Source organism: Gobius niger (genome assembly GCF_951799975.1).
Source record: "Gobius niger genome assembly, chromosome: 7".
NCBI classification, from domain to species: Eukaryota; Metazoa; Chordata; class Actinopteri; order Gobiiformes; family Gobiidae; genus Gobius; species Gobius niger.
Window position 1 is genome coordinate 25413949 of NC_136858.1, and position 17383 is coordinate 25431331.

General features: G+C 40.3%; 1 protein-coding gene across 1 annotated transcript in view; it reads left to right on the top strand.

The window, feature by feature from the left end:
* itga9 (integrin, alpha 9) overlaps positions 1-17383 on the top strand; it is a 96543-nt gene that overhangs the window by 25130 nt on the left and 54030 nt on the right. Inside the window, exons 11-15 of the mRNA XM_079559716.1 lie at positions 2263-2357; positions 3993-4083; positions 4408-4453; positions 6307-6464; positions 9803-9963. Coding sequence (XP_079415842.1) covers positions 2263-2357; positions 3993-4083; positions 4408-4453; positions 6307-6464; positions 9803-9963 — 551 coding nt within the window. The remainder of the gene's footprint in view (positions 1-2262; positions 2358-3992; positions 4084-4407; positions 4454-6306; positions 6465-9802; positions 9964-17383) is intronic.

The window sequence follows — 17383 nt, forward strand, 5'->3', positions numbered from 1 at the left end:
CAAACATTTGTTTTGTAACTAGCGACCTATTTCCTTGTTGTCACAATTTTCAAAAATATTGGAGAAATTATTTGTTAAAAGATTAGATAGTTATGTTGAAGTTAACAATATAATGAATGATTATCAGTTTGGTTTCAGAGCTCAAAGGTCGACAACAATGGCAGTTGTTAAAATGGTTGAAAACATATCACAATCTTTAGATGAAAAATTACATACATTAGGAGTATTTTTAGATTTACAGAAAGCTTTTGATACCATCGATCACAGAATATTATTACATAAATTGGAAAAATATGGATTCAGGGGAAATGCACTTTCGTGGTTAGAACATTATTTAACGGATCGTTTCCAATACGTTAATTTAAGTGGAGTTGTGTCCCGCTTACAGAGAATTAATTGTGGGGTTCCGCAAGGGTCGGTTTTGGGCCCCAAGCTATTTCTGTTATATATAAATGATGTTTGTAAAGTATCGGATGTTCTTAATTTTATTCTCTTCGCGGACAACACAACGATATATTGCTCTGGCCCAAATCTTAAGGAGCTTGTGTTGGTGGTAGAAAGAGAATTATATAAACTAAAAAATTGGTTTGACGTGAATAAATTGTCACTTAATTTAGATAAAACAAAATTTATGGTATTTAGTAACAAGGAGATAAATGATGAGATCAAGATCAATATTAATGAAAATGAGATAGAAAGAGTAAATCATATAAAATTTCTTGGAGTGATTATTGATTGTAAAATGACATGGAAACCACATATTTTAAACACGCAAAAGAAAGTATCCAAAACTGTTGCAATTTTGTATAAATTGCAATATATTTTGAACAAAAAAGCATTACATTTACTTTATGATTCTCTTGTCACACCGTACCTAACGTATGGCATAGAGATTTGGGGAAATACTTATAAAACTGGAACCAATCCAATTTTCCTATTACAAAAGAAGATCATCAGATTAATCAATTATGCACCTTACAATTCACCAAGTCATTCACTGTTTATCCAATCAAAAATCCTGAAGTTCTATGACTTAGTCGATTTGTACACGGCAAAGTTCATTTACCAAGTTAAGCAAAATAAAATCCCTAAATGCTTGCAAATATTGTTTACCCAGCGAGAAAGTAACTATAATCTCAGAGGAACATATATATTTAATCAACCGCAAGTACATTCTACATTAAGAAAACACTGTCTATCAAGCAAAGGAGTTAAATTATGGAATAGCTGCTGCAATGAATTAAAACAAGCTACGTCTCTGTTTCAGTTCAAAAATACTTACAAGAGAATAATAATGGAAAAATATTTGGCAGAATGAAAATTTATTAAATATGCTTCTGGAGCGGACAATGGTCCACCTGTGTTAATTCAGTGAACGTATGGTTATTACCATTAATGTGCTGCATTCATGATTTAAAAGTGAAGGGCAGGCACAATAAGCTTTAGCTTCTGCCTGCGCCTGGTCATTTGTTGTGTTCATTGTTTGACTTGTATGTTTTGAATGTTTTGAATCATTTGTAAATGACCAAACCGAAATAAAAATAAACCGAAACCTGAGGTGGCAGTAGTGAGCATAAAATGGCAAACTTGCATCTAGCCCCTTTAAGAGGCATCAGCCATTTAGTGGATAGTCTCATATGTTTCAGTATTCTTGATTAATTAAATGTAAGGCTAAGTGCTATATTTCGATAACGTACATATTTGGTCATATACCAGCCCACAGGCAAATGTACATTTTTGTCAAATAGTGTCTTAAAATACTGCGTTGAAAATCTTCCCCCCCCAAACATTTCTTTCTTTCACTTTACTGGGTAAACATGTTCTTTGGTTTATTCATGAATTCTCTGTGGAAATGGGGGATAAGGAGCGGCCTTGTTTCAGTGCTTTTGCCAGACCTTTATAGTCTAGTTTCCACTCTCTCACAAGAGTTTTACTGCCACTAACAACACATAATTGTCTATTAAGAGTCTTACTGTAACAGCTCGCTTCCCGAACACCGTCCAGCTGTGAGTAAACACTGTGTCACTGTGAGAGTTTCGAATTTAAATTAAACTGTTGCCAAAGTTTTCAAAAAGTAATCATGTGGACAGACTCCAGTTCAGCATTGTTATATTTGTGTACACCACAGGCTGCTAAATATTAGTAAATCAGTTGCATTTTATAACAACAAAAAATACACAAACTGAACTGTGGAATGATCACCGACACCTAAAATAAATCACCCAGCTCTTGTGATGAATATATTTGTGTTGTCATTTTCAGATGTCGCCATTGGTGCCCCCAAAGAGGACGACTACAGCGGAGCAGTCTATATCTATCATGGAGATGCCACGGGGATAATCCAAAAATACTCCATGGTAGGAACATCTGTATCCCTCTGTTCTATTTACTTATCTAATGATCTACATTTACTCATTTGTTTTTAATAAAGTGATACGCTGCTGCTGACTAATGGTCCATGGTGTTAGTTACATCAAAGAAATGATTAGATGCAGACGGGACGCAGTAAAAACAGCTAACCGAGTTTAGCTGAGACTTCGGGAAGTCACCAGAACTAACAGCTTCACAAATACATATTTTCATCAAACAGGCCTCACAAACAAAGGCTGGCTCTGTGTGTAGGTTTGTTATTGGACAGCTGTGTGTCTTTGTGAACTTTGAAATACAGTCAGGCAGTTGCATGCACCCTGCATACCACAGGACCGTAACATCGAACACACTGATGTCTACTGGCTAAACTTTGCTTTGAAAAATGATTTATGTAATTAACCCATAACCACCACAAAGATCAGAATGTGTGTCAACAATTTCGGAAAATATGATGAAAAAAAATTGCCTGCATCATACTTATCATTACTGCTCAGTCACTGATTTGCTTGATGAAGTGGTGAAACTAAATTGCTCTTCTCTGTAGAGCAGGGGTCCTCAAACTTTTTTCTCAGGGGGCCACATTATCGTTCCTGACTGTTTTGGGTTGCCGGACCGGGTTGGCTATAACATAGAATAGAACATATGACCCAGACCAAAACCCAGCAGGCCTCATTGTGAAGAAGAGATTACTAGCCTGGCACAGTCATCCGCACTCTTATATTCACAAGATCAACACTTGATTCTAGGCACATAATTGTTTAGCTCTAGTGGTTTGCAAAAATAGTGATCAAGTCTTCACACTTTGTTTTAATTTGAAATATCACAGGTATTCCATTTATTTTTATTTTCAAATAAAATATCATTGTGTAATGTGACCAAAGTAATAGCTGCTTACACTTTGGTGTACAAGCCTGGGTCACAAGTTTCTCAAAGTGTAGTCATTATTCATTCACTCCACACTCTTTGAGCTTCATTTACCACGTGGCTATAATGTGTTGTTTATATCCTGATCTCTTATGTCAGTGGCCCTACTGGACATTCCCATTCCCTAGTGGAATTCTTTTGATTTATTTAAGTTGCCCCCTAGTGGCTGGAATGAGTATACTGGTTGTATAGTTAAAAAAAAAATCATAACTCCGCACAGGAATGGGCTCGAGACTTACTTTTTTTTTTGTCATACTCAGGGATTTGTGCTCTACAAGTCAGGGGACGGGTTCAATAATATCGCGGGCCGGATTTGACCCACAGGCCTAGTTTGAGGACCCCTGCTGTAGGGCCTCAGTCATCATCCCTGCATTTAATTCACCAGTGCTCAGTGTATCCAGCCTAATCCAGCAACATCAATACATCCTTTATTTACATTGCAGCCCTGGTACTTCTCTCCTTAAGCTTGTGTTGCGTGTCTGCGGGTTTTCAGAAACGCATTAGCTCCTTCACTTACACCTAAATTTAGCCCAACCACTTTGCGGTTTATTAAAACAATGGCCGAAAATGGAGCCATTTCTGTTGCGGCTGATTTAGATGAACCTGTAAAACCTTACATAAATTGTGGCTAACGACACACATTGTTCTCCTTTTGTGTTTGCTCACGTAATTTACCCGGAATCTGCGGCGTGTTTCAGAAACTGTCTGGACGCAGCGTGAACCCTGGTCTGCAGATGTTTGGCCAGTCCATCTCTGGCACTGTGGACATGGATGGCAATGGATACGCAGGTACAGACCATTGACGTAGACTGACTGCAAAGTTGAGCTCATCTTCAAACGGAAATGGATTATAAAACATTAAGCAAAGTTAGGAAATGATGGCTTTATGAGTATTACGCTTTATGTCTATGTCTGTCCCGCGGCGAGCTTCTAATAGAGGCATCTTGTTTACCGCATTCCTGAGCTGGCAGCATGACAGTGGACAGCCGCTTGTGCATTGTTTAAGACTTTCAGGTGCAAAAAGACAACAAACATGCATCTATTTAGGTCATGGGTGCATCAGTTTGTATTTCAAAGCAGTACAAACTCATTTGGATTCTGATTTTCTTGCAGACGTCACTATTGGAGCGTTCATGTCAGACAGTGTTGTGCTTCTAAGGTGAGTCTACATTGAGTCTATTCATTGTGTCCATGTGTTTGTGTCCATGTGCGCCATATCATTTCTGTATCTAAGCTGCTGAGTTAGATTTTAAATAATTGCATAACATAGACAATTGATTTGCAAATATATTGTATTGTAGTTTCAGCCAAGAAAATAAGAATAAGTAAATAACGTTTAGTGAGATAAAAACATCAGACTGTAAACTTAAAGCAACCGTGGTGGAAAGTAAAGGTGTTATTTTAACTACCTATAAAGTCTCTGGGTCACTGAAAGGTCAAGTATGCGTTAATAAAACTTTTTTTCCACATACAAAGTTCCATAATGCACCTTTAAGAACGTGAGTCAAAGGCAACCTAACAAAACTAGGACTTTGTCATTTACAGTGTTGGGGGTAACGTATTGGATGTAATCTGCTCTACTGCACTGTGTGGCGTGTCCACACTTAGATCCGCTGCTATCACTTTATCACTTTCCTGTATATCACTTTATCACTTTATATCATTTTCTCACGTTATACAACACACATCTGCAAATACAATCCCACTGTTGTTCTGTGTCAATTGTTGTCGTCTTGCCATATTTCACTCTTTATTTTTTAGCTTATGTGTTTTAATATTCTTCATGCATGCCCCTTTAGCCTTATAGTTTAAAGGAACAGGCTTATGAGAGACCAACAGGCCCGGTCAGAACCATGAGGCCGTCCTTCTGTGGACCCACCACCTGCAGGGGGCGCCACAAGGGGCTGGTGCAATGTGATTTGGGCAGCTCCAACAGCTGCTCCCACAACCTGGAAACGGACAAGTGGAAGAAAATGGATGGATGGATGGATGGATGGATGGAGATATGTTCTTACCTGAGCTTAGACGAGTATGCCGTATACGTACTTGTCTGGTCTTTGTGACCGTGGAAGAGCTTGGTCACTTCTAACTTCACCCCGTTTGGAGCTATAGGAATATACTGGGAGAGGCCAAATGCAAACAACATCTTTGGTCGTTTTGTGTGACTGAGCGCACGCACAAAGACCAGACAGGTACGCATCAACTCATCTAAGCTCAGGTAAGAACATATCTCAGTATGGAAAAGCGGTGGCCTGTTCCTTATATGTTCCTTATATCTTAATTCTGTGTTAAATGTTTTATGTTGCACGTCTGCACCGAGAAAAATCCCTAGTTTGTGAACCCTTTTCTCAAACAATGGCAATAAAAACTATTCTGAATCTGATTACAAGAATCAGAATGACGAGCTACAAAAATACAATTTTTTTTCAGTAATTAACTAATATAACATATTACTTACACAAAATAAAATTCAAGTAACTCGGGTTACAAGTGCAGTCTTGATGTATGAACGGAAAAATGCTGAACTCCACACAAATATAATGCAGCGCCAAACCATGTTGAACACTGGTGAATAAAATCTGTTGTTGTTTGTAGCTAACGTCGTCAAAACAGAACACGAGAGAATGGGGGGTGGAATCTTTTACTCGGTGGCTTCATTGCTATTTTCAGTTTATATTTTGCCAAAAGTAACTCAGAAGTAACTCAAAGTAGTGTAAATCAGTTTCATTTTTAAAACAGTAATGCGCAATACAAACATATTACATTGTTAAAGCTGCAACTACTCATATAGAATACTGTATATTAAAATGTTAATGTAACTTTCCCAACACTGGTCACTAACGGCTTCAGATGAAGTTGGAAAGTTTCAACCCATGTTTCCAAATTGTCTTACTTAAGCATTTGTTTACGTGCCCTTTAAGACTTATTTTCCCCAAATACTACAGGGAATTCTCACTATTATTGGATTCGCTGGTGTCATTAATAAGTCTCGTCCCTCACGTGTCTCTGTAGGTCCCGCCCGGTCATCTCGGTCGACGTCTCCATCCTGCTGCCAGTGTCCATCAACATCTCGGTCCCCCAGTGCCACGAAGGCAACAGCCAGAACCTCAACTGCTTCAACGTCACCGTCTGCATGCGTTTCCGCGGGAGACAGCTGCCCGGCCAAATAGGTAAGCTGCGAAAACAAGCAGGGGAAAAAAAGCATAAATAAAAACCGGTATAAAGAGGGATTTACACCAGAACTGGCAGTGCAAGGGAGCTGCTTCTGGTCGTACAAGCGCCTTCCAAATTTTGACTTCTGGGGTTTTTAAATTGCACCTAATAAATGTAAGTCAATTAAGTCTTTTCAGTTCATGTGGCATGCTGTGGTTGACCATTCAGGCAAATCTAGCCATGTATGCAAAGTTACTCAGCTCGGGTGTTTGTTATTATCTCTGAGGCGGAAAAGCACTCATAATCTGTATACTGAAAGTGATAAAGAAAGTTAATGATGTTGAAAGGAAAGGAAAAAAAAAGAGAAATGTAAAGTTTCAATGTCATTTTACTACCAGTTATAATTTCCCATAGTGCCAGTCCTGCCATTAACTAAGTCTTGGCTGTCACACCCAAAGCATATGGCCTTCAGACGAGAGGGTACCCTCCAGAAATGTCAAAATGAGGGCTGGGTACCATTGAAGGACACCAGTACAGTAGCGGAAAAAACGTGTAGGGACTAACAGTACTGAAAAATTGAACGTACTGAAAGGAGGTACTGAAAAAAAACCATGACATCTTTAGATCCGAGTTTTGATGCCTGTTGGGTCCTGGGACAGCGCTAAAGAAAGTGACTTACTCTTTTAGAAGAAATGGTCTTTTAGGGAATAAGTTCACATTATTGTTCTGTTTTCTGGTTCTAGATGACAAATACTTTAGTGCAGGTATTGAAAAAGTATTGTTCATGTATCAACTTTGTAAACCAATTATCTTTTAAAGGTCCTTTTATCTTTGAAAAATGTCTAAAACAGTGAAGAAATAAATGTGTGTTTGCTGTACGTGACTCCTCAGACTTGACTGTAACTTTACTGGGAGCGGGACGTCTCCAGCTCGTCTCCACGGAGATGTCGACTAAAGGCAGCCAATTATGAGTTTTAAATAGGTTAGGTCCTCATCCAAATCCATTTGTTGATTACCCATTGCAAAAATCATATTTTCCATGCCTAGCTGGTCATTAGGTTTGTATTGATGGGAAAAGTAGAATCTGAAATGTTACGCAGTGTGCCTTTAAAAAAGGGACTAGACATAGTTTAAAAATGTTAAAAGTAAGTATTTTCCTCCCCCTACATGTTCCAGCCATGTCCTAATGTGTAGAAAGAGCCCAGACCTGTTCACCACAACTGCCTCTAAAATCCTGCACTGTCACTCAAAAAGTTGTTAATTCAGTCCGAAGTGCCGCCATGCATGAGCTTAATATAGAAGCTGCAGTTACGTGTAAGGCCTGAGGTGGCAGTAGTGAGTATAAAAAATATCAACTTGCATCCAGTCTCTTTAAGCATCTTTAAGTGTTGAAAGAAATTTAACGGTACCAAGCCGTAGTAAAAATATAAATGGACTATGTTTACATGAATAAACTCTTAATATGAGTAAAACAATAGAGAATAATGCTCTTTAATTTATGCAATTGTACCTTAGTCCCTTCAATCCTTAAATTGAGCATACATTTTCATCTTGGAATAATTGATCACTTCTTCAAACTTGATTGCTTTCATTTTGAGAGCTTTCGTATCTGAGTAAACCCTGCATACCAAAACCATTTCTCCTCCTCTTGTAGACGCTCATTATGGTCGACATATGGTTTGCCGCCGTCTCTTAGTGCACTTGTTGGACAGTTTACCTTCTGGCTGTAGCTGTTCGAGGGTGTGGTGGCTGTTGAAGGGCTGAGGTGCAGTCTTGTTCCACTCGTCGGGCGTGTCCCCACCCCCCTGCCCCACCCCCCGCGGGACCAGACCTTCTGTTGTTACATAATGACTGCGCTGGCCCGGCCCGTGTGAATAGACCTTCTCTGTTTGTGCGTCTGGCTTGTATAGTGGAAAACGCCGTGTGTTCGGTCACTGCTAGAATGAAACCTGCCTTTGCCTCCTCTGCTCTGAGCTCATAGCTGGAAAACAGTAGGCCATGGTCCGACCTGGGTGTGTGTTGCCACCCCTCCCACTGTTTTACCACCATGACACCCTCTTGAAGTAATTTCGACAGACTGAGGCTGATTCATTCTTGGGAATCGCTGTTAAATGTCCAAATGACCAAATATGGGCTTCTGGGGGAAAGTCTTGTGAAGGAGTTTTTATTTTCAGAAATATACTACAGTTATGCCCTTCAGTGTCACTTTGGGTGGAACCACATGTATTACAAATGTGATGGTGTTATTGCAATGCCTGCTTTCACACTATTGCAACGTGCTCTCCACCAGCTGCTAAATGTGTTTCCTCATCTTGCAGCTTTTCCCATTAACAACAAATAGGCGTTATACCCCTGTAGGAGCTAACCCTGTCTTTTGTGTTTGATCTGTAAATGCAATCTTCGTTTAATTACACTTGAAGTAAGCCAGTGCAAATTATGTTAAACTGACAGACATTACAGCTCATTAACTGAAACAGGGAGCTTTTGTGGAGTTAACCCGATGTCAGGCGGCCAGCCCAAGAAACGTCCACCCTCTGTCCCCCATTAATCTGACTGTAATAAAGCATGATTTATTTTTCTTCACATTTTACAGCAATTACAAGCAAGCCGAACTCTGCATTGTCAAAATACTTGTAAAGACAAAAATGTTTCTGGGGACCATTACTGTCTGACTTGGTTCACAAACGGCGGATGGCGTATAAGGAAAGGTTTAGTTCTAGTTTAGTTCTAGTTCCTTAGCTCAGGTCTACAAGTAGGGCTGGGTACCGTTACTAGTTACTAAGCAAATAAAAGTATCGGAAGCAGGTACTGACAAAAAAAAAATCTTTATCTTAAGTTTTGAAGTTGGTAATCAAAATTGAAAAGAAAAAAAATGTGGAAAAAAAAGTGGGAAAAATGGGGAAAACAAGTTGTAAAAATTGGGTTAGATTTGGGGAAAGAATTAGAAAAAATTGGGGAAAATTTTAGAAAAAAAAATGGAAAAAACTGAGAAAAAAATAAAAATAAATACAGTGGGAAATTTAGGAAAAATATATATGGAAATTGGGGGGGGGGGGGGGGGGGGGGCATGAAAAAATGCATTGAAAATGGGAGGAAAAAAAAATGTGGTCTTTTTGCCCTTTTGTAGGTAAAGGAAGTTTCTTGGTTGTTTCACCTCAAACAAATGATACAAATGCAAGGAATAAAATAACATTATTAATCTGTTTTATGGTTCAATATGACAAATATTATTGTATAGGTCTCAAAAAAAGTATTGTTTAGGTATTGGTATCGAAAACCAAATATCGTTAAAGTACCGATATCGAAAAGTCCGTCCTGGATTTGCCTTTTAAGTGGATTCTGTTTGTGTGTTCAGAGCTGATGTACAACCTGACCGCAGACGTGGATAAGCGGCAGAAGAGCCAGCCTTCGAGGGTCTACTTCACTCAGAGCGGCTCGCAGATCTCCCAGCTGAGCCAACAGCTGAGCCTGGACATCAACAGGGAGCAGTGCCAGCGCTTCACCGCCTATGTGAAGGTGAGTCTGTCCCGGGCGCTCCTGCAGCTGCTGCTATGGGCCGTCTGTGCGTCCTCACATGAACCCTTCCCATGACCTTGAGCTCTGATGTACTCTGATGTGTGATATGAAGCTATCCGTCTTCTCGTGTTTGTTCACTCTGTGGTTGGGGCATGAAAGTCCCATGTTTTTGTAAGATGAATGTTTACTCCCTTTTTTTTTTGGCTGCTTAAAGACCAAAGCATGCACGAGTGATAAGTGGCCCACGCAGTTTCGACAAGAGGAGGTTTATCATGATTTTCCCTGGGGAGGCACTCAGACCCCTCTACCTATTCACTTGTTGTAGAGTAATATACATTTTCCTCCTGAAGACTATACTGTAAAAGCTGCAATTTCCCGGACGAGCCCCTATTTGTCACGACCCCGGGCTTGCAAGGCTGCAACAAAGACGAGAACGAGATTAGGCTGCTGCTAACAGTATCAATTCCCCTTTATGTCGCTGTTTCAGAATGGAAAAACTTGAGTATGTCAGTTTTGAGTTGCATTAGAGTGGTTTGTGCTTTTAATTGGTGCTGTACTGTGGAAAGCAGGATGTTTTGTCTTGGCCTGTCAATCAATCGTATTTAGTGGACAATTCCTCCATAGAAACGGCATCATGGCAGAGGCTTCACATACAGCACTTGGGTCACCCCGCTGGGCTGAGGTCAAAGTTAGTAGTGCTTGATGGCTTGTGAACCGCTTCTGAAAATCGAAGTGTGCTTTTCCACCCCAAGTGACGGGGACAGGAAACAGAGTGCCCATTGTCCTGGTATAGTCGATCGTTTGTCCCGGAGTGGCTGTCCGTCCTGAGGGGAGACAGTCCTTCCCTCACCTCCTGAAGACAGAGGCCCACTGCGGCTCTGAAGATTTCTGTGGCATGCCTTAATGTGCACTCCAGGCGGTTTCACTGTGGGAGGCTAAGCTTCCTTCGCCTGACTCTATACTCTCACCCTGAGACCCGGTTTAGTTCCAGTTTAGTCCTGGTCAAGTCCGGGTATAAGTCCTGTTTTTTTTATTTTTATGTTCTCTCCAGGCAATTCCACTATGGGAGGCTGCTGTCGCCACTGTTGCTCTTCTCTCTCTCTGGGACCTGACTAAGTCCTGATTTAGGATAGGTTTGATCCTGCTTTAAACCTGTTTTAGACCTGGACCCGGTTTGACGGACTATAATGGCCATACTACCAAGGCATGTGCACAAAATATTTTTCCAAAAACCTAATTAGCGTTTTGGCCAGGACTACACACAAAAGTTTTCAGACACTTCACGCTATTATTTGGTAGCTAAAGAGTCTATTTATAGAAGACCTGTAATGTAAACACAGCCGCTGCTAATTTGTTTGTATTTTTGGCAGAGTGTTTGTTATAAAAGCTTTGTAGTTTTGCGCAGTATAAACTGGTTGTAGAGTCCCTGTTTCCCCAACTCAGAGTTCCCCAACGGCTTTTTTTCTCCACTTTTTGTACTGTTTATAGCTAATGTTATTCTATGGAAAATGTATGCTAATAGCTGAAAACATGGCGGATCTCCATGGTAACTGTGGATTTTCCCGAACTCTATTGTCCCTCTCTCATCCTGTAACCTGATTAAGTCTCCCCTATTTTATCCCCTACTTTAGTCCTGGTTTTATAACTGATTTACTCCTGGTTTAGTCCTGATTCAGCTCTACTGTAATCTTGGTTTAGCGCTACTTTATACCTGATTTACTACTGATTTAGACCTGGTTTAGCCCTACTTTACACCTAGTTTAGCCCTACTTTAGTCCTGGTTTAGCCTTACTTTACATTTGATTTACTCCAGGTTTAGACCTGGTTTAGCCCTACTTTACACCTAGTTTAGCCCTACTTTAGACTTGATTTACTCCTGGTTTAGTCCTACTTTATACCTGATTTACTCCTGGTTTAGACCTGGTTTAGCCCTACTTTAGACTTGATTTACTCCTGGTTTAGTCAAGCTCTACTTTAGTCCCAGTGTAGCCCTACTTAACACCTGATTTACTCCTGGTTCAGTCCTACTTTATACCTGATTTACTCCTTGTTTAGACCCGGTTTAGCCCTACTTTAGACCTTGCTTAGCCCTACTTTAGTCCTGGTTGAGCCCTACTTTACACCTGATTTACTCCTGGTTTAGTCCTACTTTACACCTGATTTACTCCTGGTTTAGACCTGGTTTAGCCCTACTTTACACCTGATTTACTCCTGGTTTAGACCTGGTTTAGCCCTACTTTACACCTGATTTACTCCTGGTTTAGACCTGGTTTAGCCCTACTTTAGACTTGATTTACTCCTGGTAAGCTCTACTTTCGGCCTGGTTTATTCCTGGCCTAAAGTGTGCACTCACACCGTCTTCACCATGGGAGGCTGACTCTTCTCTCATAGCGAGACACTATAATAAGCCCATATTGTTGGGCTAAACTTCATCACTATGTGCTCAGGAAGCTCGTGTGTGTTTTATTTAAACCTCAAGTCGCAGAGGGACTCACTGTTCGAGGTTTACTTTGTGTCTAAGTTTACTCGGGTCGTGTGAGGTCGAGTTTCTACTCAATATGAATTTATAAGCGTCTTGTGATGAAAACACTTTGGAAAGTTGAAGCATTGGTAAGTTATAATTGGACTTGACATTTTCTATAAGTAACCGCTGAAGCTTGGAAAAGTATTTAACATTTCTTTTACCATGAAAAATTCATTCATTACTGTAATAATAGGACTATTTCACTGTATTTTACCGACCCCATATAGTTTGGTCTTGCGCTCACAGTGCTACAGAACCCGTAGGTCTAAGCTTTTCTTTCTTTAAACTCAATCAACAAAGGCGCCCTCCAATCGCGCTTTTCTTTCGGGCTCTGTTGACATTACTGTATGGGTCGTGCAAGTTCAGGTTTCTCCCCAATATAAATCCATTTAGCATTTCAACACTTTGAACTAAACTCGCTCCTGTGGGTGGCCGAGTGAGTTACATCTCGGCAGTGGCTTCCTGCTTCCTCCCGCTGTATCCGTGGCATCTTTGGCGGAGGCACAAAACACTCTTGACTCAAAGTGATGTCGTCACTGTCATTTATTACGAGGCACATGCTACTTCAAAGATGAGCTCCCATTTATAGATCCATTAGTTCTGGACGTGATTTATGTTTGTGTGTGACTCTGAAGTGGAGTTTGGCCCCGCAGTTTAAAGAGCAATGTGGCGGCCATTAGACATGCAAGGTGTGACAGTGCTGCACAGCTGTTGGAAAGTGGTAGAACCTTTGAAATATAAATATTTATTATCAGATTTGCACACTTCCTTTGCAATGGCTTTCTCCAAACAAAACCAAAAAAAACGCTTGTGTTTTAAACAATGGCTACTCTGATCTATAATAGTCAAATGGTTGGGTTCGGATCTGAGCTTTTAATATATTAACCCCCACCTAATCCGAGCATTTTTTGTCCAGTTTGATTTGGGTGATCCAAATCTAAAAGCTTCTTGAAAATGAAAACAAGGTTGAAAACACAACAAAAAAGCGACAAAAACACGACACAAAAAGTGAAAAAAGAGTGATAAAAAAGTGACAAAAACAAGACAACAAAGCAATGAAGAAAGCAATGAAAAAGCAACAAAATCATGACAAAAAGGTGACAAAAATGCTTCAAAAATGTGATATAAATGCGGAGACAATGCAACATAAAGTTAGGATCAGTTTTGTACGTCAAATGAGGCATTAGTCTGACCCTGTGGTCTCTCCAGTCCCGGAGCTTTTAGATTTGGAAGGTGAACAGGAGAAAATGTGCTGGTTAAGGAGTTAATGTTTAATTTCCACCCATTCTCTTTACAATCAACATTTTGAGCAAATTCACATGATCTACAAAAGTATGTCCACTTTATCTTTGACGGAAAAGTTCAAAATAACATTGAGATATCCATTTCTTCAAGCAACATTGAAAACTATTATAAGGGGTCATGATATAGTAATGGCCAAATCAAATAATATCAATCGATGTTGTATCACATACATGTTTTTTCCCATTTTTTCCGCTCATCCAACTAATACTGTGTTTGTCTGTGGCAGTTTGCTGTGGCATGTCGATATGAACGCGGATAACACAAGTATGTGCTCTATATTGAATGTATATCTGGAATAAACCCAGGAATTTCTGTTACTATAACAATGAAATCAAAGCTGGTTGTAAAAAGCTTAACTCACCTTCAACGAAATACTGTTTTAGGCTGGTCTTTACCTCCCTCGGGTGAAATGGTACAAAATGAAGGAATATTTGTATTATTTGGTCTGGTCTGGCTTTGAAGAACTTTGTAGTTCTGTGGCAGACATAAGCAGAGGTGAGATTACAACCAAACCCCAAAAGCCACACATGAAGGAGAGGGCTTAAACACAGCTCTGCCAGACTGTTTACAAGCAAGTGTAGTCTTTAAATGGGACAAGCAGACAAAAAGTGAAGGTTATGTCCCACTTTGACGACACGCTCGTCGCTCACCACTCCAAAAGGATTCGTCCATCTTGGTGCCCTAGACTTAAAAGAGTCGCCATAATCAGACGTGATCCCGGTTCAGAGGGAGAGGTCGAACCTATCAGGCCAATCGCTTCATTTATCTTGCTCAAGTGTCTGCCCACATGAGTTAGTTGTCCCGTTTCTTCATGAGGTATGCTAATAGAAACCAGCTGGGTTGTCCCTGCTGCATCCTCCGGTGGGACGGGGGGCACTGCCTCACCCTCCTATACTTAAAGACAGAGGGGTGTCCCAGCAGGGCGCGGGACACTCGCGTAGGACTAAGGCACATTTTTGGCTCCATTGATGGAAAAGCTGAGTGTCGGGGAGGGTTGTGCAAGTCCATGGCATTTCGAAATGACATTCCCGTGCCATATGGGACTTGTTTGTTTTGATTTGAACACCTGCAAAAGCTGTTTTAACACTAAACGTAAGGGACAGTTTTAGAGTTACATTTTCATTGAAATCGTACGCACTTGTAGGAGGTGGAGGGATAGTTATACAGTTGTGCTCAAAAGTTTACATACCCCATTGACCATTTTTGGACAATTCTTCCAAGAATATGAAAGATAGCATAAACGTTTTTTTTTTTCACTCATAGTTAGTGGTTGTGTGAAGCCATTTGTGATGAAATAACGGAGTTTGCTCTTTTTAAATCATAATGAAAATGACCCTGATCCAGAATGTACATACCCCTGTTCTATGTATTGTCCCCTTTAGCAACAATGACAACTTGGAGTCTTTTGTAGTGGTTGTGGAGAAGGTTCTGTGTATAATCTAATGGTAAAGCCGCCCATTCCTCTTGATCATAAACTCATTTTTTTCACCACAAATGGCTTCACACAACCACTAACTATGAAAAACTATATGAAAAAAATAAAATATTCTGCCAGGGTATGTAAACTTTTCAGCACAACTGTATGCATTTACAAAAAAAACATGGATATGTGAAGTCTCCAAGCAAGCCTGCTAAGTATCCAAAGTCTCGGCCTTTATTGTGTATGACAAAGTAGCCAAAATATGCAAAAATAAACAGTAAAGGTATACTTTTTCTCTCTGAAAGGAAGATTGTTTTTCATGTTAATGTTCCTGGGGTATGTGGCTCCTGCAGGTGCACACGGTCGTTGTGTCCTTGAGCAAGACACTTCACCCACCTTGCCTCCAGTGTCTGCGCACATTGGTGTATGAATGAGAGTGTGAATGGTGAGGGGTTCCTTGCTATAAAGTGCTTTGAATGCCTTATGTAGGTGGAAAAGCGCTATATAAGTAGAGACCATTTACCATTTTTGAATTATAGGTTAATGATCAGGACTAGCACATATTTGGGAACAGAACACTGGGCATTTTTTGTCTTGTCTTGTCCACTTATACAGCTGCGAATTAATAAAGTAATAAGGATTTCCTGTCCCTGATTAAATGTTGAGCCACTGTGTAAACATGTAGTTGAAATACCAGTGCACGTCTACACCAAAATAACCATGTACTCAAACTGAGCTCAGGCCTGCTCCTCCAGTCCTTCAGTCACCGGGTGCTGCTCAGAACATAATGCCACACACAGTACAGGAGCTAATAGTTGAAAATACTCCCATTTTTCCCTTCAGTGATTCCTCCTGAAATTATGCAAGTCTTTAATGTTGATCACTTTAAACATGTTTTCCTTGGCATCGACTAACCGCATACCAGAGCGCCAGATGTTCTTTGTTTGGTTATTTTTAGTAAAATAAACTGTACGCTGGTCTTAACTACAGTTGTACCGCACAGTCAGGGAGGCGATTGCTGGCAGAGATGATTGATGCGTAATTGCGGAGGAAGGGGCTGTGTGTAACATGAAAATAGTGATTTGACTTGAGAGATTCCTCATTTGGACGTGTTTCCCTGAGGAACGCGGTGTTGCACTGTTTGGATACGTGACTGAGCTGTTGAAACAACTGGAGTTTGATGAATGTGGTCCGTAGTAGTATACATCAAAAAGTTGGATCGTTCTAGTGGCATTTAAGGGGGAAAGTAGAACTATTGTTGTCTGAAGGCTGTGTTTTATTCAATGGGAGATGATAGGGCAAATATGTGTTTGTAGGTCACTGTAGGTCACTGACATAGGTCATACAATTCCACACTTTATAGTCCAGTCAATTAACATGAGGATGGACATCTGACATCAATCAGAACAACAGAAGTTGCCACAGAAAAAGGTCACATGCACAAATATTTGCTTGGACCTTTTTACTTTGGATTACAGCTCACATTCACTGTGAAATTGTTTGAGGTCGATGGGTTTTTCTAAGGCCAAAGCCGATATGCACGGCCGATAATTCTGCAAAAACATAAATACTTGCCCACTTTCCCAGCGTTGATTAGCTGACGTTAGCATTAGCATGCTGCCGATAGCATTAGCATATTGTTGTTAGCCACAGCATTTTGTGCAGTGATCAAAAAAACCATTGTGGAGGTTAAATCTAACTCAGATTGAATTCTCCAGGTTCTTTGCTTCAAAATGACATGCAGCATGCCCATATTCACTGAGGGACTCATTGTTAAGCCCCGACTTCGCTCTTTCCAATGCAAAAAAAAACGGATATATAGGGCAGATGATACATCAGTCGACCTTTAGCATAAGTTTCTGCAATGTCAAAAGATCCAGTGTTCATTTTTCACCAAGATCTTGTATTGATGATGGGAGAGTATGATCACTGCACACAGCCTTCTCCAGCACATCCCAATGATTCTCAATGGAGTTAAGATCTGGACTATGCGGTGGCCAATCTATGTGTGAAAATGATGCCTCATGCTCCCTGAACCATCGCAATGTGAGCCCAATGAATCCTGGCATTGTCGCCTTGGAATAAATCCAGGTGATGACTTTTTCTTTTTGTCCCGCAGTGAACATGCGCAACCTCCTAAAATAGCACAAGATGATGAATGAATTGCATTG